Source organism: Oncorhynchus keta, unplaced genomic scaffold (genome assembly GCF_023373465.1).
Source record: "Oncorhynchus keta strain PuntledgeMale-10-30-2019 unplaced genomic scaffold, Oket_V2 Un_contig_7365_pilon_pilon, whole genome shotgun sequence".
Classification (NCBI taxonomy): Eukaryota; Metazoa; Chordata; class Actinopteri; order Salmoniformes; family Salmonidae; genus Oncorhynchus; species Oncorhynchus keta.
Window position 1 is genome coordinate 17,031 of NW_026289411.1, and position 26,562 is coordinate 43,592.

General features: G+C 42.9%; 1 protein-coding gene and 1 long non-coding RNA gene across 42 annotated transcripts in view; one reads left to right on the top strand and one right to left on the bottom strand.

Annotated features, from left to right (window-relative positions):
- Positions 1–396: 396 nt before the first annotated feature.
- LOC127926303 (uncharacterized) lies at positions 397–2,688 on the top strand. 12 transcript variants are annotated; one of them, XR_008123923.1, is made up of 3 exons: positions 397–694; positions 1,215–2,254; positions 2,295–2,688. It is a non-coding gene; the product is annotated as an uncharacterized LOC127926303 (long non-coding RNA). The 12 variants fall into 12 exon arrangements; XR_008123918.1 differs by having other exon boundaries at positions 1,215–2,014; positions 2,055–2,688; XR_008123917.1 differs by having other exon boundaries at positions 1,215–2,014; positions 2,095–2,688.
- A 19,322-nt stretch (positions 2,689–22,010) lies between these two features.
- LOC127926299 (neuronal-specific septin-3-like) overlaps positions 22,011–26,562 on the bottom strand; it is a 50,498-nt gene continuing 45,946 nt past the window's right edge. Inside the window, exons 9-11 of one of the 30 annotated variants that reach the window (XM_052511732.1) lie at positions 23,060–25,531; positions 22,662–22,701; positions 22,011–22,621 (exon numbers count right to left, since the gene is read on the bottom strand). In XM_052511732.1, coding sequence (XP_052367692.1) covers positions 25,339–25,531 — 193 coding nt within the window. In that variant the 3' untranslated portion in view covers positions 22,011–22,621; positions 22,662–22,701; positions 23,060–25,338. Of the gene's footprint in view, positions 25,532–26,562 lie in introns of all 30 variants that reach the window. The other 29 variants (XM_052511722.1, XM_052511730.1, XM_052511717.1 and 26 more) reach the window with 29 other exon arrangements.

Genomic DNA, 26,562 nt, shown 5'->3' on the forward strand with positions numbered 1-26,562 from the left:
GTGAGGGAGGTTAACGATGGCCTCCAGTTATATTGGAGATTTAAGACCAGGTTAACAACTGATACAGGGTCAGATATTTTGACTTTCTCCTAATGGCCAAGGTTAGGATGTGGGTAGAGCAAGCTGATCCTAGATCTGTGAATATGAGTCCCCTAATGGTTAAGGTTAGGATGTGGGTAGAGCAAGCTGAACCTAGATCTGTGAATATGAGCAACGTCTACCCTGACCACTACTACGACTGAGCCCTTTACCCAGCATGCTTTGTGGTCCTCATTCAAGATGGCGGCTCTGTCAAAAGGGCCAAGTTTTGCAGTCCTTGTAATAATCTCATTTCTATTATAAACTTCACCTGGTGAACCAGCTCTCCTTACTGCTGTGTGTGTGTGTGTGTGTGTGTGTGTGTGTGTGTGTGTGTGTGTGTGTGTGTGTGTGTGTGTGTGGGGGGGGTCCTCAGCTTGCTTCCTTCTGAGGATTTGATTCATAATGACATCCAGGATGAGTTGACTGTAACAGTTGATTCATAATGACATCCAGGATGAGTTGACTGTAACAGTTGATTCATAATGACGTCCAGGTTGAGTTGACTGTAACAGTTGATTCATAATGACATCCAGGATGAGTTGACTGTAACAGTTGATTCATAAGGACATCCAGGTTGAGTTGACTGTAACAGTTGATTCATAATGACGTCCAGGTTGAGTTGACTGTAACAGTTGATTCATAAGGACGTCCAGGATGAGTTGACTGTAACAGTTGATTCATAAGGACGTCCAGGATGAGTTGACTGTAACAGTTGATTCATAATGACGTCCAGGATGAGTTGACTGTAACAGTTGATTCATAATGACGTCCAGGATGAGTTGACTGTAACAGTTGATTCATAAGGACATCCAGGATGAGTTGACTGTAACAGTTGATTCATAAGGACATCCAGGATGAGTTGACTGTAACAGTTGATTCATAATGACGTCCAGGATGAGTTGACTGTAACAGTTGATTCATAATGACATCCAGGATGAGTTGACTGTAACAGTTGATTCATAATGACATCCAGGATGAGTTGACTGTAACAGTTGATTCATAAGGACATCCAGGATGAGTTGACTGTAACAGTTGATTCATAAGGACATCCAGGATGAGTTGACTGTAACAGTTGATTCATAATGATGTCCAGGATGAGTTGACTGTAACAGTTGATTCATAAGGACATCCAGGATGAGTTGACTGTAACAGTTGATTCATAATGACGTCCAGGATGAGTTGACTGTAACAGTTGATTCATAATGACATCCAGGATGAGTTGACTGTAACAGTTGATTCATAAGGACATCCAGGATGAGTTGACTGTAACAGTTGATTCATAAGGACGTCCAGGATGAGTTGACTGTAACAGTTGATTCATAATGACGTCCAGGTTGAGTTGACTGTAACAGTTGATTCATAAGGACATCCAGGATGAGTTGACTGTAACAGTTGATTCATAATGACGTCCAGGATGAGTTGACTGTAACAGTTGATTCATAAGGACATCCAGGATGAGTTGACTGTAACAGTTGATTCATAAGGACATCCAGGTTGAGTTGACTGTAACAGTTGATTCATAATGACGTCCAGGTTGAGTTGACTGTAACAGTTGATTCATAAGGACGTCCAGGATGAGTTGACTGTAACAGTTGATTCATAATGACGTCCAGGATGAGTTGACTGTAACAGTTGATTCATAAGGACATCCAGGATGAGTTGACTGTAACAGTTGATTCATAAGGACATCCAGGATGAGTTGACTGTAACAGTTGATTCATAAGGACATCCAGGATGAGTTGACTGTAACAGTTGATTCATAATGACGTCCAGGATGAGTTGACTGTAACAGTTGATTCATAATGACATCCAGGATGAGTTGACTGTAACAGTTGATTCATAAGGACATCCAGGATGAGTTGACTGTAACAGTTGATTCATAAGGACATCCAGGATGAGTTGACTGTAACAGTTGATTCATAATGACGTCCAGGTTGAGTTGACTGTAACAGTTGATTCATAATGACATCCAGGATGAGTTGACTGTAACAGTTGATTCATAATGACATCCAGGATGAGTTGACTGTAACAGTTGATTCATAATGACGTCCAGGATGAGTTGACTGTAACAGTTGATTCATAAGGACATCCAGGATGAGTTGACTGTAACAGTTGATTCATAATGACGTCCAGGATGAGTTGACTGTAACAGTTGATTCATAATGACGTCCAGGTTGAGTTGACTGTAACAGTTGATTCATAAGGACATCCAGGATGAGTTGACTGTAACAGTTGATTCATAATGACATCCAGGATGAGTTGACTGTAACAGTTGATTCATAAGGACATCCAGGATGAGTTGACTGTAACAGTTGATTCATAAGGACATCCAGGATGAGTTGACTGTAACAGTTGATTCATAAGGACATCCAGGATGAGTTGACTGTAACAGTTGATTCATAAGGACATCCAGGATGAGTTGACTGTAACAGTTGATTCATAAGGACATCCAGGATGAGCTGACTGTAACAGTTGATTCATAAGGACATCCAGGATGAGTTGACTGTAACAGTTGATTCATAAGGACATCCAGGTTGAGTTGACTGTAACAGTTGATTCATAAGGACATCCAGGATGAGCTGACTGTAACAGTTGATTCATAAGGACATCCAGGATGAGTTGACTGTAACAGTTGATTCATAAGGACATCCAGGATGAGCTGACTGTAACAGTTGACAGCGTAATGACTTGATTCAGGATCCTGAGTTGACTGTAACAGTTGACATGGGTCCAGGATTTTGACTGTCAGTTGATTCATAATTCCAGGATGAGTTGACTGTAACAGTTGATTCATAAGGACATCCAGGATGAGTTGACTGTAACAGTTGATTCATGACATCCACACAGTTGATTCACATCCAGGATGAGTTGACACACACACTGATCCCACCGCCAGACCCCCAGGATGAGCTGACTGTAATATTGATTCATCCAGGACATAAAGATGAGTTCTGTAACAGTTGCTTCATACGGACATCCAGGATGAGTTGACTGTAACAGTTGATTCATAAGGACGTCCAGGATGAGTTGACTGTACAGTTGATTCAGAGGACATCCATAGTTGACTGTAACAGTTGACAGCGAGGTACAGGTCATGCTATATTTAGTACAGGTAGAGATACAGACACACACACACACACAGGTACACACACACACACACACACACACACACACACACACACACTGCATGCCAGACCCCCAGGCAGACAGCTGTTGTAATATTCCTTCAGCTCCAGTCCTAAAGATAACAGTCTGTACTTGGCTCTCAGACGGAGGTGACAGGGATGATATGGGTGAGAGAGAGGTACAGGTAGAGGTACAGGTAGAGGTAGAGGTACAGGTAGAGGTACAGGTAGAGGTACAGATAGAGGTACAGGTAGAGGTACAGGTAGAGGTACAGGTAGAGGTACAGGTAGAGGTACAGATAGAGGTACAGGTAGAGGTACAGGTAGAGGTACAGATAGAGGTACAGGCCATCCCCCCCTCCTCCCCCCAGCCGATAGCAGGTTATAGGTATTTCTGCTTTTAAAGGCATTATCCCATTGAGCCACCACCGTATGTAGTGTTTACCGTGAGCGGGATCTCCCTGAACCCGGAAACATTGCCTTTAAAAGCCTCACTGCCTCTCTAACCTTAAGTATTCATGTCGTGAGCTTGAGGGTTCCTGACTGTCTGGTTTCCTGCTTCACACAAACACTACAGGCTTTTAATCAACTGGTCCCACTTTGATTTATTCACCTTCGATGACGTGCTGTACATAATGTATTTATCTATTTATTTATTTATTGACTGAGGATTGTGATTGGTTGAGACAGTCTTTCAGCCAAACAGACCCGTTTGAAGCTGAGCCTGTTGGTTTGTCGTGTGTCATGATACTGGTCAGCGGGTGGCTCATTTAGGTTACGGGCAAATCTGAAATGGCTCCCTATTACCTATGTAGTGCACTACTTTGAGCCAAAAGAAGTGCCCTATTTGAGGAAGGAATATGTATAGGAATAGTAAAGGAATAAGAGGAGCTTTTGAGCAATAACTGAAGAACATATTCCCTATATAAAACAAGTCAACTACTTGACCATTCTAGCTCTTAGCTGTGGCTGCTGGTCCACTAGGGGATTCTAGCTCTTAGCTGTGGCTGCTGGTCCACTAGGGGATTCTAGCTCTTAGCTGTGGCTGCTGGTCCACTAGGGGATTCTAGCTCTTAGCTGTGGCTGCTGGTCCACTAGGGGATTCTAGCTCTTAACTGTGGCTGCTGGTCCACTAGGGGATTCTAGCTCTTAGCTGTGGCTGCTGGTCCACTAGGGGATTCTAGCTCTTAGCTGTGGCTGCTGGTCCACTAGGGGATTCTAGCTCTTAGCTGTGGCTGCTGGTCCACTAGGGGATTCTAGCTCTTAACTCTGGCTGCTGGTCCACTAGGGGATTCTAGCTCTTAGCTGCTGGTCCACTAGGGGATTCTAGCTCTTAACTGTGGCTGCTGGTCCCCTAGGGGATTCTAGCTCTTAGCTGCTGGTCCACTAGGGGATTCTAGCTCTTAGCTGTGGCTGCTGGTCCACTAGGGGATTCTAGCTCTTAACTGTGGCTGCTGGTCCACTAGGGGATTCTAGCTCTTAGCTGCTGGTCCACTAGGGGATTCTAGCTCTTAGCTGTGGCTGCTGGTCCACTAGGGGATTCTAGCTCTTAACTGTGGCTGCTGGTCCACTAGGGGATTCTAGCTCTTAACTGTGGCTGCTGGTCCACTAGGGGATTCTAGCTCTTAGCTGTGGCTGCTGGTCCACTAGGGGATTCTAGCTCTTAACTGTGGCTGCTGGTCCACTAGGGGATTCTAGCTCTTAACTGTGGCTGCTGGTCCACTAGGGGATTCTAGCTCTTAACTGTGGCTGCTGGTCTACTAGGGGATTCTAGCTCTTAGCTGCTGGTCCACTAGGTGATTCTAGCTCTTAACTGTGGCTGCTGGTCCACTAGGGGATTCTAGCTCTTAGCTGCTGGTCCACTAGGTGATTCTAGCTCTTAGCTGTGGCTGCTGGTCCACTCTGGGATTCTAGCTCTTAGCTGTGGCTGCTGGTCCCCTGGAGGATTCTAGCTCTTAGCTGTGGCTGCTGGTCCCCTAGGGGATTCTAGCTCTTAACTGTGGCTGCTGGTCCACTAGGGGATTCTAGCTCTTAGCTGCTGTTCCACTAGGGGATTCTAGCTCTTAGCTGTGGCTGCTGGTCCACTAGGGGATTCTAGCTCTTAGCTGTGGCTGCTGGTCCACTAGGGATTCTAGCTCTTAGCTGTGGCTGCTGGTCCCCTGGGATTCTAGCTCTTAACTGTGGCTGCTGGTCCACTGGGATTCTAGCTCTTAGCTGCTGGTCCACTAGGGATTCTAGCTCTAGCTGTGGCTGCTGGTCCACTAGGGGATTCTAGCTCTTAGCTGCTGGTCCACTAGGGGATTCTAGCTCTTAGCTGTGGCTGCTGGTCCCTAGGGGATTCTAGCTCTTAGCTGTGGCTGCTGGTCCACTGTGGCTGCTGGTCCACTAGGGATTCTAGCTCTTAGCTGCTGGTCCACTGGGGATTCTAGCTCTTAGCTGCTGGTCCACTAGGGGATTCTAGCTCTTAGCTGCTGGTCCACTGGGGATTCTAGCTCTTAGCTGCTGGTCCACTGGGGATTCTAGCTCTTAGCTGCTGGTCCACTAGGGGATTCTAGCTCTTAGCTGGTCCACTGGGTGATTCTAGCTCTTAGCTGTGGCTGCTGGTCCACTAGGGGATTCTATTTTTTGTTCTGATAGCTATCTTGACTTTTGTGTCCAGCTTCACTTCAACAGTACTTGATTGCAATTTTATAAATTCACATTGAATCTCGAGAGTCTGTGAAAATAGTGAGCTGTTGTGGGCTTACAGATTTGTAACGTCCGGGAGAGCCCAGCACAGAATGTTTTCTTTCAGTAGGCTTTTTCTACCCCTAGCTAAGCTAGCAGGATTGGTCCAGCTTAGCTAGCTGCATACTGTCAGTTTAGCTAGGATAGCTGGATTGGTTAGCTTAGCTAGCTGCATACTGTCAGTTTAGCTAGGATAGCTGGATTGGTTAGCTTAGCTAGCTGCATACTGTCAGTTTAGCTAGTAGCTGGATTGGTTAGCTTAGCTAGCTGCATACTGTCAGTTTAGCTAGGATAGCTGGATTGGTTAGCTTAGCTAGCTGCATACTGTCAGTTTAGCTTTAGCTGGATTGGTTTTAGCTAGCTGCATACTGTCAGTTTAGCTAGGATAGCTGGATTGGTTAGCTTAGCTAGCTGCATACTGTCAGTTTAGCTAAAATGGCTGGATTACTGACAGCATCACTCCCCAACCTCAACCCTGTACAGCCCTACTGTATGCTGGACTTACTGTACTGTACCCCTCTCCCCTTACTGTACCCCTCTCCCCCTCTATCTCTAACAGAAGAAGTGTCCAGGGGCATTTGTCATCACCCACCAATTATAATAATAATAATAATAATAATATACCATTTAGCTGACCTTCTTATCAAAAGACACTGTACAGTCATTGTGACAATAAATTCTATGTTGGAAGTGGTCCTGGGAATCGAACCCACTGATTCCTGGCGTTACAAGCGAACATGCTGGTCTACCAACTGAGCCACAGAGGGTTAAAATACTCCCTCCCCTCAGAACACTGTCAACCCCTGGTTTACACTGGTCTGTTACGTAGAGCATCTGAAGACAGGACAGAAACATGCTGTTCAGAAGGTCTATGGAGGGAAAACAGTTGATGACTGAACATGTGACTTCTATCCAGGTCTCCATTGGTTCAACTGTTTCAGTTTAAACTGAGTTTACAGTGATCTGCCCGATATGGTATGGTGGCCTGGGAGGGACACTGGTCTTTTAAAGGCTCATGTTACTCTTAGGGACGACTGTACTCTACACCTCCTGTCTGTCTACCACACTCCCTTACATTCCTATATAATGGGTACTATGTTGGTATCTCTCTGTTTATTATTTGTGACACAGAGGTCATATGGAGATGTGTTTTTGGGAGGGTTTGTTTCTTCTTTTCTTATGTTTTGCTCATTGTTTCTGTGTAAATACTGATACTGTGGTGATGATATGAAACATTTGATTGGACAGGAGAGAAAGTGGTGTGGTGAATCTAAAGGGTTTGATTGGACGGGAGAGAAAGTGGTGTGGTGAATCTAAAGGGTTTGATTTGAAAGTGGTGTTGTGAATCTAAAGGGTTTGAGACAGGAAGAGAGTGGTGTGGTAATTCTAATGGATTTGATTGGACGGGAGAGAAAGAGGTGTGGTGATTCTAATGGATTTGATTGGACGGGAGAGAAAGAGGTGTGGTGATTCTAATGGATTTGATTGGACGGGAGAGAAAGAGGTGTGGTGATTCTGAAGGATTTGATTGGACGGGAGAGAAAGAGGTGTGGTGATTCTGAAGGATGGCTGCAGTGCCTTGTCAGAGAGCAGCAGTTGTTTTTTGACACGGTATTTGGTTCCAGTCTGCACCGTTTTAGTAAAAGTTGTACAAAACTAAACCGCGTGCCTCATCTCCTTCCTTTCATCCTCCTACATTGCCATTTTAGCCGAGGCTTTTATTCATGGCAACTCACAGTGTTGCGCACCTGCATGTTTTATACACATTTGACAACAATTGCTGTTGTGATGCAACTGATATATTTCTGTGAAGGTTTGTCCCCCAACACGTTTTATGCAGATAACCTGCCACTCTTATCACGACTGCTGTGCCAAACGCCTTGTACATCGGCTGTACAACTTGTGTACGTGGCCTTATAGGGAGAACCTCCGATACTGTTTCCGTGATCCCTCGCGTCCTCTCTCTCTCTCTCTCTCTCTGTCTGTCTGTCTCTCTGTCTGTCTGTCTCTGTCTCTGTCTGTCTCTGTCTCTGTCTCTGTCTCTGTCTCTGTCTCTCTCTGTCTCTGTCTCTCTGTCTCTCTCTCTGTCTCTCTCTCTCTCTCTCTCTCTGTCTCTCTCTCTCTCTCTCTGTCTCTCTGTCTCTGTCTGTCTCTGTCTCTGTCTCTGTCTCTGTCTCTGTCTGTCTCTGTCTCTCTGTCCCTCTGTCTGTCATTCTCTGTCTGTCTCTGTTCTGTCTCTGTCTGTCTCTGTCTGTCTCTGTTGAGGACCGCTCGGAAACCCCTGTTTGTCTGGAAGGTCGGGAGTCTGTCTCTGTCTGTCTCTGTCTGTCTGAGGAGTCGGTCTGAGTCTCTGGCGAGGAGAACGGGCTTTGAGGAAGAGGCGAGGAGAACGGGCTTTGAGGAAGAGGAGAGGAGAACTGGCTTTGGGGAAGAGGAGAGGAGAACGGGCTTTGGGGAAGAGGCGAGGAGTCGGGCTTTGAGGAATCCAGGAAATGCGATTGTGATTATCCCTGTTGTTTGTGAGTCACAGGACCCACCACTCAGACGTGTAACAGGGACAATCATTTGATGGTAAATCAACAGTGTTTATTAATTAATGTGTAAAACAAGGGTCCTATCAGGATGCAGAGTACAGAACATTAGACTACAACACTATAAAACAAGGGTCCTATCAGGATGCAGAGTACAGAACATTAGACTACAACACTATAAAACAAGGGTCCTATCAGGATGCAGAGTACAGAACATTAGACTACAACACTATAAAACAAGGGTCCTGTCAGGATGCAGAGTACAGAACATTAGACTACAACACTATAAAACAAGGGTCCTATATCAGGTTGCAGAGTACAGAACATTAGACTACAACACTATAAAACAAGGGTCCTATCAGGATGCAGAGTACAGAACATTAGACTACAACACTATAAAACAAGGGTCCTGTCAGGATGCAGAGTACAGAACATTAGACTACAACACTATAAAACAAGGGTCCTATATCAGGATGCAGAGTACAGAACATTAGACTACAACACTATAAAACAAGGGTCCTATATCAGGATGCAGAGTACAGAACATTAGACTACAACACTATAAAACAAGGGTCCTATCAGGATGCAGAGTACAGAACATTAGACTACAACACTATAAAACAAGGGTCCTATATCAGGATGCAGAGTACAGAACATTAGACTACAACACTATAAAACAAGGGTCCTATATCAGGATGCAGAGTACAGAACATTAGACTACAACACTATAAAACAAGGGTCCTGTCAGGATGCAGAGTACAGAACATTAGACTACAACACTATAAAACAAGGGTCCTGTCAGGATGCAGAGTACAGAACATTAGACTACAACACTATAAAACAAGGGTCCTATCAGGATGCAGAGTACAGAACATTAGACTACAACACTATAAAACAAGGGTCCTAATCAGGATGCAGAGTACAGAACATTAGACTACAACACTATAAAACAAGGGTCCTGTCAGGATGCAGAGTACAGAACATTAGACTACAACACTATAAAACAAGGGTCCTGTCAGGATGCAGAGTACAGAACATTAGACTACAACACTATAAAACAAGGGTCCTATATCAGGATGCAGAGTACAGAACATTAGACTACAACACTATAAAACAAGGGTCCTGTCAGGATGCAGAGTACAGAACATTAGACTACAACACTATAAAACAAGGGTCCTGTCAGGATGCAGAGTACAGAACATTAGACTACAACACTATAAAACAAGGGTCCTATATCAGGATGCAGAGTACAGAACATTAGACTACAACACTATAAAACAAGGGTCCTATATCAGGATGCAGAGTACAGAACATTAGACTACAACACTATAAAACAAGGGTCCTGTCAGGATGCAGAGTACAGAACATTAGACTACAACACTATAAAACAAGGGTCCTATATCAGGATGCAGAGTACAGAACATTAGACTACAACACTATAAAACAAGGGTCCTAATCAGGATGCAGAGTACAGAACATTAGACTACAACACTATAAAACAAGGGTCCTAATCAGGATGCAGAGTACAGAACATTAGACTACAACACTATAAAACAAGGGTCCTATATCAGGATGCAGAGTACAGAACATTAGACTACAACACTATAAAACAAGGGTCCTAATCAGGATGCAGAGTACAGAACATTAGACTACAACACTATAAAACAAGGGTCCTGTCAGGATGCAGAGTACAGAACATTAGACTACAACACTATAAAACAAGGGTCCTATATCAGGATGCAGAGTACAGAACATTAGACTACAACACTATAAAACAAGGGTCCTATATCAGGATGCAGAGTACAGAACATTAGACTACAACACTATAAAACAAGGGTCCTATATCAGGATGCAGAGTACAGAACATTAGACTACAACACTATAAAACAAGGGTCCTATATCAGGATGCAGAGTACAGAACATTAGACTACAACACTATAAAACAAGGGTCCTATATCAGGATGCAGAGTACAGAACATTAGACTACAACACTATAAAACAAGGGTCCTGTCAGGATGCAGAGTACAGAACATTAGACTACAACACTATAAAACAAGGGTCCTATATCAGGATGCAGAGTACAGAACATTAGACTACAACACTATAAAACAAGGGTCCTATATCAGGATGCAGAGTACAGAACATTAGACTACAACACTATAAAACAAGGGTCCTATCAGGATGCAGAGTACAGAACATTAGACTACAACACTATAAAACAAGGGTCCTATATCAGGATGCAGAGTACAGAACATTAGACTACAACACTATAAAACAAGGGTCCTAATCAGGATGCAGAGTACAGAACATTAGACTACAACACTATAAAACAAGGGTCCTGTCAGGATGCAGAGTACAGAACATTAGACTACAACACTATAAAACAAGGGTCCTAATCAGGATGCAGAGTACAGAACATTAGACTACAACACTATAAAACAAGGGTCCTGTCAGGATGCAGAGTACAGAACATTAGACTACAACACTATAAAACAAGGGTCCTATATCAGGTTGCAGAGTACAGAACATTAGACTACAACACTATAAAACAAGGGTCCTGTCAGGATGCAGAGTACAGAACATTAGACTACAACACTATAAAACAAGGGTCCTATATCAGGATGCAGAGTACAGAACATTAGACTACAACACTATAAAACAAGGGTCCTATATCAGGATGCAGAGTACAGAACATTAGACTACAACACTATAAAACAAGGGTCCTATATCAGGATGCAGAGTACAGAACATTAGACTACAACACTATAAAACAAGGGTCCTGTCAGGATGCAGAGTACAGAACATTAGACTACAACACTATAAAACAAGGGTCCTAATCAGGATGCAGAGTACAGAACATTAGACTACAACACTATAAAACAAGGGTCCTATATCAGGATGCAGAGTACAGAACATTAGACTACAACACTATAAAACAAGGGTCCTATATCAGGATGCAGAGTACAGAACATTAGACTACAACACTATAAAACAAGGGTCCTATATCAGGATGCAGAGTACAGAACATTAGACTACAACACTATAAAACAAGGGTCCTATATCAGGATGCAGAGTACAGAACATTAGACTACAACACTATAAAACAAGGGTCCTATATCAGGATGCAGAGTACAGAACATTAGACTACAACACTATAAAACAAGGGTCCTGTCAGGATGCAGAGTACAGAACATTAGACTACAACACTATAAAACAAGGGTCCTGTCAGGATGCAGAGTACAGAACATTAGACTACAACACTATAAAACAAGGGTCCTATATCAGGATGCAGAGTACAGAACATTAGACTACAACACTATAAAACAAGGGTCCTGTCAGGATGCAGAGTACAGAACATTAGACTACAACACTATAAAACAAGGGGTCAGAACATTAGACTACAACACTATAAAACAGGATGCAGAGTACAGAACATTAGACTACAACACTATAAAACAAGGGTCCTATATCAGGATGCAGAGTACAGAACATTAGACTACAACACTATAAAACAAGGGTCCTAATCAGGATGCAGAGTACAGAACATTAGACTACAACACTATAAAACAAGGGTCCTAATCAGGATGCAGAGTACAGAACATTAGACTACAACACTATAAAACAAGGGTCCTGTCAGGATGCAGAGTACAGAACATTAGACTACAACACTATAAAACAAGGGTCCTATATCAGGATGCAGAGTACAGAACATTAGACTACAACACTATAAAACAAGGGTCCTAATCAGGATGCAGAGTACAGAACATTAGACTACAACACTATAAAACAAGGGTCCTGTCAGGATGCAGAGTACAGAACATTAGACTACAACACTATAAAACAAGGGTCCTATATCAGGATGCAGAGTACAGAACATTAGACTACAACACTATAAAACAAGGGTCCTATATCAGGATGCAGAGTACAGAACATTAGACTACAACACTATAAAACAAGGGTCCTAATCAGGATGCAGAGTACAGAACATTAGACTACAACACTATAAAACAAGGGTCCTAATCAGGATGCAGAGTACAGAACATTAGACTACAACACTATAAAACAAGGGTCCTATATCAGGATGCAGAGTACAGAACATTAGACTACAACACTATAAAACAAGGGTCCTGTCAGGATGCAGAGTACAGAACATTAGACTACAACACTATAAAACAAGGGTCCTATATCAGGATGCAGAGTACAGAACATTAGACTACAACACTATAAAACAAGGGTCCTATCAGGATGCAGAGTACAGAACATTAGACTACAACACTATAAAACAAGGGTCCTATCAGGATGCAGAGTACAGAACATTAGACTACAACACTATAAAACAAGGGTCCTATATCAGGATGCAGAGTACAGAACATTAGACTACAACACTATAAAACAAGGGTCCTATATCAGGATGCAGAGTACAGAACATTAGACTACAACACTATAAAACAAGGGTCCTATATCAGGATGCAGAGTACAGAACATTAGACTACAACACTATAAAACAAGGGTCCTATCAGGATGCAGAGTACAGAACATTAGACTACAACACTATAAAACAAGGGTCCTATATCAGGATGCAGAGTACAGAACATTAGACTACAACACTATAAAACAAGGGTCCTATATCAGGATGCAGAGTACAGAACATTAGACTACAACACTATAAAACAAGGGTCCTATATCAGGATGCAGAGTACAGAACATTAGACTACAACACTATAAAACAAGGGTCCTATATCAGGATGCAGAGTACAGAACATTAGACTACAACACTATAAAACAAGGGTCCTATATCAGGATGCAGAGTACAGAACATTAGACTACAACACTATAAAACAAGGGTCCTATATCAGGATGCAGAGTACAGAACATTAGACTACAACACTATAAAACAAGGGTCCTATATCAGGATGCAGAGTACAGAACATTAGACTACAACACTATAAAACAAGGGTCCTATATCAGGATGCAGAGTACAGAACATTAGACTACAACACTATAAAACAAGGGTCCTATCAGGATGCAGAGTACAGAACATTAGACTACAACACTATAAAACAAGGGTCCTATATCAGGATGCAGAGTACAGAACATTAGACTACAACACTATAAAACAAGGGTCCTATATCAGGATGCAGAGTACAGAACATTAGACTACAACACTATAAAACAAGGGTCCTATATCAGGATGCAGAGTACAGAACATTAGACTACAACACTATAAAACAAGGGTCCTATATCAGGATGCAGAGTACAGAACATTAGACTACAACACTATAAAACAAGGGTCCTATATCAGGATGCAGAGTACAGAACATTAGACTACAACACTATAAAACAAGGGTCCTATATCAGGATGCAGAGTACAGAACATTAGACTACAACACTATAAAACAAGGGTCCTATATCAGGATGCAGAGTACAGAACATTAGACTAAAACAACAACACTATAAAACAAGGGTCCTATATCAGGATGCAGAGTACAGAACATTAGACTACAACACTATAAAACAAGGGTCCTATATCAGGATGCAGAGTACAGAACATTAGACTACAACACTATAAAACAAGGGTCCTATATCAGGATGCAGAGTACAGAACATTAGACTACAACACTATAAAACAAGGGTCCTATATCAGGATGCAGAGTACAGAACATTAGACTACAACACTATAAAACAAGGGTCCTATATCAGGATGCAGAGTACAGAACATTAGACTACAACACTATAAAACAAGGGTCCTATATCAGGATGCAGAGTACAGAACATTAGACTACAACACTATAAAACAAGGGTCCTCAGGATATCAGGATGCAGAGTACAGAACATTAGACTACAACACTATAAAACAAGGGTCCTATATCAGGATGCAGAGTACAGAACATTAGACTACAACACTATAAAACAAGGGTCCTATATCAGGATGCAGAGTACAGAACATTAGACTACAACACTATAAAACAAGGGTCCTATATCAGGATGCAGAGTACAGAACATTAGACTACAACACTATAAAACAAGGGTCCTATATCAGGATGCAGAGTACAGAACATTAGACTACAACACTATAAAACAAGGGTCCTATATCAGGATGCAGAGTACAGAACATTAGACTACAACACTATAAAACAAGGGTCCTATATCAGGATGCAGAGTACAGAACATTAGACTACAACACTATAAAACAAGGGTCCTATATCAGGATGCAGAGTACAGAACATTAGACTACAACACTATAAAACAAGGGTCCTATATCAGGATGCAGAGTACAGAACATTAGACTACAACACTATAAAACAAGGGTCCTATATCAGGATGCAGAGTACAGAACATTAGACTACAACACTATAAAACAAGGGTCCTATATCAGGATGCAGAGTACAGAACATTAGACTACAACACTATAAAACAAGGGTCCTATATCAGGATGCAGAGTACAGAACATTAGACTACAACACTATAAAACAAGGGTCCTATATCAGGATGCAGAGTACAGAACATTAGACTACAACACTATAAAACAAGGGTCCTATATCAGGATGCAGAGTACAGAACATTAGACTACAACACTATAAAACAAGGGTCCTATATCAGGATGCAGAGTACAGAACATTAGACTACAACACTATAAAACAAGGGTCCTATATCAGGATGCAGAGTACAGAACATTAGACTACAACACTATAAAACAAGGGTCCTATATCAGGATGCAGAGTACAGAACATTAGACTACAACACTATAAAACAAGGGTCCTATATCAGGATGCAGAGTACAGAACATTAGACTACAACACTATAAAACAAGGGTCCTATATCAGGATGCAGAGTACAGAACATTAGACTACAACACTATAAAACAAGGGTCCTATATCAGGATGCAGAGTACAGAACATTAGACTACAACACTATAAAACAAGGGTCCTATATCAGGATGCAGAGTACAGAACATTAGACTACAACACTATAAAACAAGGGTCCTATATCAGGATGCAGAGTACAGAACATTAGACTACAACACTATAAAACAAGGGTCCTATATCAGGATGCAGAGTACAGAACATTAGACTACAACACTATAAAACAAGGGTCCTATATCAGGATGCAGAGTACAGAACATTAGACTACAACACTATAAAACAAGGGTCCATATATCAGGATGCAGAGTACAGAACATTAGACTACAACACTATAAAACAAGGGTCCTAATCAGGATGCAGAGTACAGAACATTAGACTACAACACTATAAAACAAGGGTCCTATCAGGATGCAGTACAGAACATTAGACTACAACACTATAAAACAAGGGTCCTATATCAGGATGTGTGTGTGTGTTGTGTGTGTGTGTGTGTGTGTCTCTGTCTGTGTGTCTGTGTGTGTGTTATAGGCAGCCCACAGAGGAAGAGGCTGTGTACCAGGTCAACACTGTGTGTCTGTTATAGGCAGCCCACAGAGGAAGAGGCTGTGTACCAGGTCAACACTGTGTGTCTGTGTGTGTGCGTGCGTGCGTGTGTGTCTGTGTGTGTGTTATAGGCAGCCCACAGAGGAAGAGGCTGTGTACCAGGTCAACACTGTGTGTCTGTGTGTGTGTGCGTGCGTGCGTGAGTGTCTGTGTGTGTGTTATAGGCAGCCCACAGAGGAAGAGGCTGTGTACCAGGTCAACACTAGGTATGTAAATGAGGGAATGTACCTTTTAATGGACGATAGTGGGAGATGATCTAGTGATCCGGGTCTAAAAACAGACAGCTGATCAGTAGTTAAAGAAGAGGCAGTCAGTCTGTGAGGACAGGACAGGAAATGGGGGAAAACACAGTCAGTCTGTGAGGACAGGACAGGAAATGGGGGAAAACACAGTCAGTCTGTGAGGACAGGACAGGAAATGGGGGAAAACACACTCATACACGGTTGTCACAGAACCGGTTTCCCCAACACAGATTAATAATAATCCCGGACTACGAGACACGTTCAATGGAGAAGGAGAACGAAGTGGGCTTTCATCTGTGTGAACGGGAAAATCTTCCTCCTAGCATCACATTTCACATGTCAACGTTAAAACAGGACGTTGGGGTCTCTAAGTTACAGTTAGGCACAGCCATAAAACAGAGGAGGGTAACCTGGTCTAATCTAATCCTGTCTGCATCGTTTATTCTCCCATAACATAGTATCATTGAGAGCTACTGGGAATTTTGCAATCCTAGACACTTTGTTGAGAGAGAGTACAGTTTGTGTCCTCTTGTCTCTGACTCCCGGGGTCATTCCTCCACTTGGCCTCTAGGTGGAGCCCTCTCTCCAAACAGCACATCTCGCCATCGAGGAAGGAGACAGAAGGGATCTATAAAGGAGGTTCCTCTATACACAACACAGAAAGACCCCTGGGGGTTAACTGGACTGTGTACGTATGGATGGACATGTATGTGTGTATGGACATGTATGTGTGTATGGACATGTGTGTATGGACATGTATGTGTGTATGGACATGTATGTGTGTATGGACATGTATGTGTATGGACATGTATGTGTGTATGGACATGTATGTGTGTATGGACATGTATGTGTATGTATGGACATGTATGTGTGTATGGACATGTATGTGTGTATGGACATGTATGTGTGTATGGACATGTATGTGTGTATGGACATGTATGTGTGTATGGACATGTATGTGTGTATGGACATGTATGTGTATGGACATGTATGTGTGTATGGACATGTATGTGTGTATGGACATGTATGTGTGTATGGACATGTATGTGTGTATGGACATGTATGTGTGTATGGACATGTATGTGTGTATGGACATGTATGTGTGTATGGACATGTATGTATGTGTATGGACATGTATGTGTGTATGGACATGTATGTGTGTATGGACATGTATGTGTGTATGGACATGTATGTGTGTGTATGGACATGTATGTGTGTATGGACATGTATGTGTGTATGGACATGTATGTGTGTATGGACATGTATGTGTGTATGGACATGTATGTGTGTATGGACATGTATGTGTGTATGGACATGTATGTGTGAATGGACATGTATGTGTGTATGGACATGTATGTGTGTATGGACATGTATGTGTGATGGACATGTACATGGACATGTATGTGTGTATGGACATGTATGTGTATGGACATGTATGTGTGTATGGACATGTATGTGTGTATGGACATGTATGTGTGTATGGACATGTATGTGTGTATGTGGACATGTATGTGTGTATGGACATGTATGTGTGTATGGACATGTATGTGTGTATGGACATGTATGTGTGTATGGTATGGACATGTATGTGTGTATGGACATGTATGTGTGTATGGACATGTATGTGTGTATGGACATGTATGTGTGTATGGACATGTATGTGTGAATGGACATGTATGTGTGTATGGACATGTATGTGTGAATGGACATGTATGTGTGTATGGACATGTATGTGTGTATGGACATGTATGTGTGTGTATGGACATGTATGTGTGTATGGACATGTATGTGTGTATGGACATGTATGTGTGTATGGACATGTATGTGTGTATGGACATGTATGTGTGTATGGACATGTATGTGTGTATGGACATGTATGTGTGTATGGACATGTATGTGTGAATGGACATGTATGTGTGTATGGACATGTATGTGTGTATGGACATGTATGTGTGTATGGACATGTATGTGTGTATGGACATGTATGTGTGTATGGACATGTATGTGTGTATGGACATGTATGTGTGAATGGACATGTATGTGTGTATGGACATGTATGTGTGTATGGACATGTATGTGTGTATGGACATGTATGTGTGTATGGACATGTATGTGTGTATGTGTGTATGGACATGTATGTGTGTATGTGTGTATGGACATGTATGTGTGTATGGACATGTATGTGTGTATGGACATGTATGTGTGTATGGACATGTATGACATGTATGGACATGTATGTGTGTATGGACATGTATGTGTGTATGGACATGTATGTGTGTATGGACATGTATGTGTGTATGGACATGTATGTGTGTATGGACATGTATGTGTGAATGGACATGTATGTGTGTATGGACATGTATGTGTGTATGGACATGTATGTGTGTATGGACATGTATGTGTGTATGGACATGTATGTGTATGGACATGTATGTGTGTATGGACATGTATGTGTGTATGGACATGTATGTGTGTATGTGTGTATGGACATGTATGTGTGTATGGACATGTATGTGTGTATGGACATGTATGTGTGTATGGACATGTATGTGTGTATGGACATGTATGTGTGTATGGACATGTATGTGTGTATGGACATGTATGTGTGTATGGACATGTATGTGTGGACATGTATGTGTGTATGGACATGTATGTGTGTATGGACATGTATGTGTGTATGGACATGTATGTGTGAATGGACATGTATGTGTGTATGGACATGTATGTGTGAATGGACATGTATGTGTGTATGGACATGTATGTGTGTATGGACATGTATGTGTGTATGGACATGTATGTGTGAATGGACATGTATGTGTGTATGGACATGTATGTGTGTATGGACATGTATGTGTGTATGGACATGTATGTGTGTATGTGTGTATGGACATGTATGTGTGTATGTGTGTATGGACATGTATGTGTGTATGGACATGTATGTGTGTATGGACATGTATGTGTGTGTATGGACATGTATGTGTGTATGGACATGTATGTGTGTATGTGTGTATGGACATGTATGTGTGTATGGACATGTATGTGTGTATGTGTGTATGGACATGTATGTGTGTATGGACATGTATGTGTGAATGGACATGTATGTATGGACATGTATGTGTGTATGGACATGTATGTGTGTATGGACATGTATGTGTGTATGTGTGTATGGACATGTATGTGTGTATGGACATGTATGTGTGTATGGACATGTATGTGTGTATGGACATGTATGTGTGTATGTGTGTATGGACATGTGTATGTGTGTATGGACATGTATGTGTGTGTATGGACATGTATGTGTGTATGGACATGTATGTGTGAATGGACATGTATGTGTGTATGGACATGTATGTGTGTATGTGTGTATGGACATGTATGTGTGTATGGACATGTATGTGTGTATGGACATGTATGTGTGAATGGACATGTATGTGTGTATGGACATGTATGTGTGTATGGACATGTATGTGTGTATGGACATGTATGTGTGTATGGACATGTATGTGTGTATGGACATGTATGTGTGTATGGACATGTATGTGTGTATGTGTGTATGGACATGTATGTGTGTATGGACATGTATGTGTGAATGGACATGTATGTGTGTATGGACATGTATGTGTGTATGGACATGTATGTGTGTATGGACATGTATGTGTGGATGGACATGTATGTGTGTATGGACATGTATGTGTGTATGGACATGTATGTGTGAATGGACATGTATGTGTGAATGGACATGTATGTGTGAATGGACATGTATGTGTGTATGGACATGTATGTGTGGATGGACATGTATGTGTGTATGGACATGTATGTGTGAATGGACATGTATGTGTGTATGGACATGTATGTGTGGATGGACATGTATGTGTGGATGGACATGTATGTGTGGATGGACATGTATGTGTGTATGGACATGTATGTGTGTATGGACATGAATGTGTGTATGGACATGTATGTGTGGATGGACATGCATGTGTGGATGGACATGTATGTGTGTATGGACATGTATATGTGTATGGACATGTATGTGTGTATGGACATGTATGTGTGAATGGACATTTAACAACATTTACATTTAAGTCATTTAGCAGACGCTCTTATCCAGAGCGACTTACAAATTGGTGCATTCACCTTATGACATCCAGTAGAATAGTCACTTTACAATAGTGCATCTAAATCTTAAAGGGGGGTGAGAAGGATTACTTATCCTATCCTAGGTATTCCTTAAAGAGGTGGGGTTTCAGGTGTCTCCGGAAGGTGGTGATTGACTCCGCTGTCCTGGCGTCGTGAGGGAGTTTGTTCCACCATTGGGGGCCAGAGCAGCGAACAGTTTTGACTGGGCTGAGCGGGAACTGTACTTCCTCAGTGGTAGGGAGGCGAGCAGGCCAGAGGTGGATGAACGCAGTGCCCTTGTTTGGCTGTAGGGCCTGATCAGAGCCTGGAGGTACTGAGGTGCCGTTCCCTCACAGCTCCGTAGGCAAGCACCATGGTCTTGTAGCAGATGCGAGCTTCAACTGGAAGCCAGTGGAGAGAGCGGAGGAGCGGGGTGACGTGGAGAGAACTTGGGAAGGTTGAACACCAGACGGGCTGCGGCGTTCTGGATGAGTTGTAGGGGTTTAATGGCACAGGCAGGGAGCCCAGCCAACAGCGAGTTGCAGTAGTCCAGACGGGAGATGACAAGTGCCTGGATTAGGACCTGCGCCGCTTCCTGTGTGAGGCAGGGTCGTACTCTGCGGATGTTGTAGAGCATGAACCTACAGGAACGGGCCACCGCCTTGATGTTAGTTGAGAACGACAGGGTGTTGTCCAGGATCACGCCAAGGTTCTTAGCGCTCTGGGAGGAGGACACAATGGAGTTGTCAACCGTGATGGCGAGATCATGGAACGGGCAGTCCTTCCCGGGAGGAAGAGCAGCTCCGTCTTGCCGAGGTTCAGCTTGAGGTGGTGATCCGTCATCCACACTGATATGTCTGCCAGACATGCAGAGATGCGATTCGCCATCTGGTCATCAGAAGGGGGAAAGGAGAAGATTAATTGTGTGTCGTCTGCATAGCAATGATAGGAGAGACCATGTGAGGTTATGACAGAGCCAAGTGACTTGGTGTATAGCGAGAATAGGAGAGGGCCTAGAACAGAGCCCTGGGGGACACCAGTGGTGAGAGCGCGTGGTGAGGAGACAGATTCTCGCCACGCCACCTGGTAGGAGCGACCTGTCAGGTAGGATGCAATCCAAGCGTGGGCCGCGCCGGAGATGCCCAACTCGGAGAGGGTGGAGAGGAGGATCTGATGGTTCACAGTATCGAAGGCAGCCGATAGGTCTAGAAGGATGAGAGCAGAGGAGAGAGAGTTAGCTTTAGCGGTGCGGAGCGCTCCGTGATACAGAGAAGAGCAGTCTCAGTTGAATGACTAGTCTTGAAACCTGACTGATTTGGATCAAGAAGGTCATTCTGAGAGAGATAGCGGGAGAGCTGGCCAAGGACGGCACGTTCAAGAGTTTTGGAGAGAAAAGAAAGAAGGGATACTGGTCTGTAGTTGTTGACATCGGAGGGATTGAGTGTAGGTGGACATGGACATGTATGTGTGAATGGACATGTATGTGTGAATGGACATGTATGTGTGTATGGACATGTATGTGTGTATGGACATGTATGTGTGTATGTGTGTATGGACGTGTATGTGTGTATGGACATGTATGTGTGTATGGACATGTATGTGTGTATGGACGTGTATGTGTGTATGGACATGTATGTGTGTATGTGTGTATGGACGTGTATGTGTGTATGGACATGTATGTATGTGTACCGCAGGTGGAAAAAGTAACAAAACAAAAAATACATTTTCTTCTTCTTTATTTTTATTTCTAAAGTCAACATGCATATTAAATGAAATGCAGCGTCTGAATATATTACAGGCCTTATGCCCGTGTCATAGAGAGAGGTTCATAAAGCCATACACATGCTAGGCTACGGCTCTGCCAGTATTCATACAGAGTTATAGAGAGAGGTTCATAAAGCCATACACAGGCTAGACTACGGCTCTGCCAGTATTCATACAGAGTCATAGAGAGAGGTTCATAAAGCCATACACAGGCTAGACTACGGCTCTGACAGTATTCATACAGAGTTTAACAAAAGGCTGCCATCCTTTGAGAGATGGAGGAATTCAAGCAAAGCCACATTGCAGGATTCACACAGTAGCAAAACAGACCACGAACTCATTGCACAGAGAACAGAGTGTCTGAAGGTTTTCGCCCCAACCCTCGTTCTTGCTGGAGGAATTAAGGTCACTAATTAATTAGGATTCCCTTCATCTGGTTGTCTAGGTTTTAATTGAATTGGGAAAAAACAAAAACACACAGACACTCGACCCTCGGTAGAATACAGGAGGCTGTAGCTGAATGGACGTGGGTACTGTAGAATACAGGAGGCTGTAGCTGAATGGACCTGGGTACTGTAGAATGCAGGAGGCTGTAGCTGAATGGACATGGGTACTCTAGAATACAGGAGGCTGTAGCTGAATGGACCTGGGTACTGTAGAATACAGGAGGCTGTAGCTGAATGGACGTGGGTACTGTAGAATACAGGAGGCTGTAGCTGAATGGACGTGGGTACTGTAGAATACAGGAGGCTGTAGCTGAATGGACCTGGGTACTGTAGAATACAGGAGGCTGTAGCTGAATGGACCTGGGTACTAGAATACAGGAGGCTGTAGCTGAATGGACGTGGGTACTGTAGAATACAGGAGGCTGTAGCTGAATGGACCTGGGTACTGTAGAATACAGGAGGCTGTAGCTGAATGGACGTGGGTACTGTAGAATACAGGAGGCTGTAGCTGAATGGACGTGGGTACTGTAGAATACAGGAGGCTGTAGCTGAATGGACGTGGGTACTGTAGAATACAGGAGGCTGTAGCTGTGTTAGCTACAGTATACTGTAGAAACAGGAGGCTGTAGCTGTGTTAGCTACAGTATACTGTAGAATACAGGAGGCTGTAGCTGTGTTAGCTACAGTATACTGTAGAATACAGGAGGCTGTAGCTGTGTTAGCTACAGTATACTGTAGAATACAGGAGGCTGTAGCTGTGTTAGCTACAGTATACTGTAGAATACAGGAGGCTGTAGCTGTGTTAGCTACAGTATACTGTAGAAACAGGAGCCTGTAGCTGTGTTAGCTACAGTATACTGTAGAAACAGGAGGCTGTAGCTGTGTTAGCTACAGTATACTGTAGAATACAGGAGGCTGTAGCTGTGTTAACTACAGTATACTGTAGAATACAGGAGGCTGTAGCTGTGTTAGCTACAGTATACTGTAGAATACAGGAGGCTGTAGCTGTGTTAGCTACAGTATACTGTAGAAACAGGAGGCTGTGTTAGCTACAGTATACTGTAGAAACAGGAGGCTGTAGCTGTGTTAGCTACAGTATACTGTAGAAACGGGAGGCTGTAGCTGTATTAGCTACAGTATACTGTAGAATACAGGAGGCTGTAGCTGTGTTAACTACAGTATACTGTAGAATACAGGAGGCTCTAGCTGTGTTAACTACAGTATACTGTAGAATACAGGAGGTTGTAGATGTGTTAGCTACAGTATACTGTAGAATACAGGAGGCTGTAGCTGTGTTAGCTACAGTATACTGTAGAATACAGGATGCTGTGTTAGCTACAGTATACTGTAGAATACAGGAGGCTGTGTTAGCTACAGTATACTGTAGAAACAGGAGGCTGTGTTAGCTACAGTATACTGTAGATTACAGGAGGCTGTAGCTGTGTTAGCTACAGTATACTGTAGAATACAGGATGCTGTGTTAGCTACAGTATACTGTAGAATACAGGATGCTGTGTTAGCTACAGTATACTGTAGAATACAGGAGGCTGTAGCTGTGTTAGCTACAGTATACTGTAGAATACAGGAGGCTGTGTTAGCTACAGTATACTGTAGAAACAGGAGGCTGTGTTAGCTACAGTATACTGTAGATTACAGGAGGCTGTAGCTGTGTTAGCTACAGTATACTGTAGAAACAGGAGGCTGTGTTAGCTACAGTATACTGTAGATTACAGGAGGCTGTAGCTGTGTTAGCTACAGTATACTGTAGAATACAGGAGGCTGTGTTAGCTACAGTATACTGTAGAAACAGGAGGCTGTGTTAGCTACAGTATACTGTAGATTACAGGAGGCTGTAGCTGTGTTAGCTACAGTATACTGTAGAAACAGGAGGCTGTGTTAGCTACAGTATACTGTAGATTACAGGAGGCTGTAGCTGTGTTAACTACAGTATACTGTAAATCACTCTCAGGCAGGTGATTCCAGTATTCTGAATTCCAGGGTAGTATGAGTGTAAACAATGATCCTGCATAAACATATATATTATGTATTGCAGAAACAACATTGTCTGAGCACATAACACACCTCCTCCTCTCTCTCCCCTCTCTCTTTCTCTCTCCATCTCTCACCCTACCTCTCTCTCCCTATCTCTGTTTTCTCTCTCTCTCTCTCTCTCTCTCTCTCTCTCTCTCTCTCTCTCCCCTCTCTGTTTTCTCTCTCTCTCTCTCTCCATCTCTCACCCTACCTCTCTCTCTCCCCTCTGTTTTCTCTCTCTCTCTCTCTCTCTCTCTCTCCCTCTCTCTCTCTCTCTCTCTCTCTCTCTCTCTATCCCACTCTCTCTCCACCTCTCTCTCCCTCTCTCTGTTTTCATTTCTCTCTCCATCCCCCACTCTCCCCTTCTCCATCCCCCACTCTCCCCTTCTCCATCCCTCACTCTCCCCCTCTCCATCCCTCACTCTCCCCCTCTCCATCCCTCACTTTCCCCCTCTGTTTTTCTCTCTCCATGTATCTCTGCTCTTCCAGCCCTGTGTGACCCTGCTTCCAGGACATATAAACTCATTCTGAGAAAATATATTCATATATGAAGTTTAAATGCATTTCTTATCAATAATGTCTTTAGTAAAACTCAATAAAATGTTCAAAATCCAAGGTGTGGTGGCCACCGAAAACATCTCTCCTTTGTTAAAAAAAAAAGTTCCTCTTTCTTTCTTTCGCTCTCTTTCTCGTGTTCCGATTGGGGGAAACAGTCGACCAACCATTTTGCAGTCAAAACAGGAAACAGGAAGCTGTGAGCAGGAAGCTGGAGCTGCTGCTGTGTGCGACGCACTCTGTGATCCCCCTCAGAGGTGGCTCTCTGATTCGCTCCTGTCCGAGGTTCCATTGGTTCCGTTGGTTCCGTGGGTCCCGTTCTCCATTGGAAAGCAGGACAGGGCCAGACCGTGGATGGTCAGGTTACTCTCGTTCAGCCTCCTGACGCGGAATGTCTCATAGTGGATGTTGTGGGTCACGTCCTTCAGGTCCTGCAGGTGGGACCTTTAGGGAAACACAGACAAACACAAAAACACTCATTTATTTGCATGTTTATTTATGTAAATAGGTTAAAATATATAATGTTGGAGACAAAAACATGGACAGACAGCTGATATGATGAAGGACAGACAGCTGATATGATGAAGGATAGATAGCTGATATGATGAAGGATAGACAGCTGATATGATGAAGGACAGACAGCTGATTTGATGAAGGACAGACAGCTGATATGATGAAGGATAGACAGCTGATATGATGAAGGACAGACAGCTGATATGATGAAGGATAGACAGCTGATATGATGAAGGATAGACAGCTGATATGATGAAGGATAGACAGCTGATTTGATGAAGGATAGACAGCTGATATGATGAAGGATAGACAGCTGATATGATGAAGGACATACAGCTGATATGATGAAGGACAGACAGCTGATATGATGAAGGACAGACAGCTGATATGATGGATGATGAAGGACAGACAGCTGATATGATGAAGGACAGACAGGTGATATGATGAAGGATAGACAGCTGATATGATGAAGGACAGACAGCTGATATGATGAAGGACAGACAGCTGATATGATGAAGGACAGACAGCTGATATGATGAAGGACAGACAGCTGATTTGATGAAGGATAGACAGCTGATATGATGAAGGATAGACAGCTGATATGATGAAGGACAGACAGCTGATATGATGAAGGATAGACAGCTGATATGATGAAGGATAGACAGCTGATATGATGAAGGACAGACAGCTGATATGATGAAGGACAGACAGCTGATATGATGAAGCACAGACAGCTGATATGATGAAGGATAGACAGCTGATATGATGAAGGATAGACAGCTGATATGATGAAGGATAGACAGCTGATATGATGAAGGACAGACAGCTGATTTGATGAAGGATAGACAGCTGATATGATGAAGCACAGACAGCTGATATGATGAAGACAAGACAGCTGATATGATGAAGCACAGACAGCTGATATGATGAAGCACAGACAGCTGATATGATGAAGCACAGAC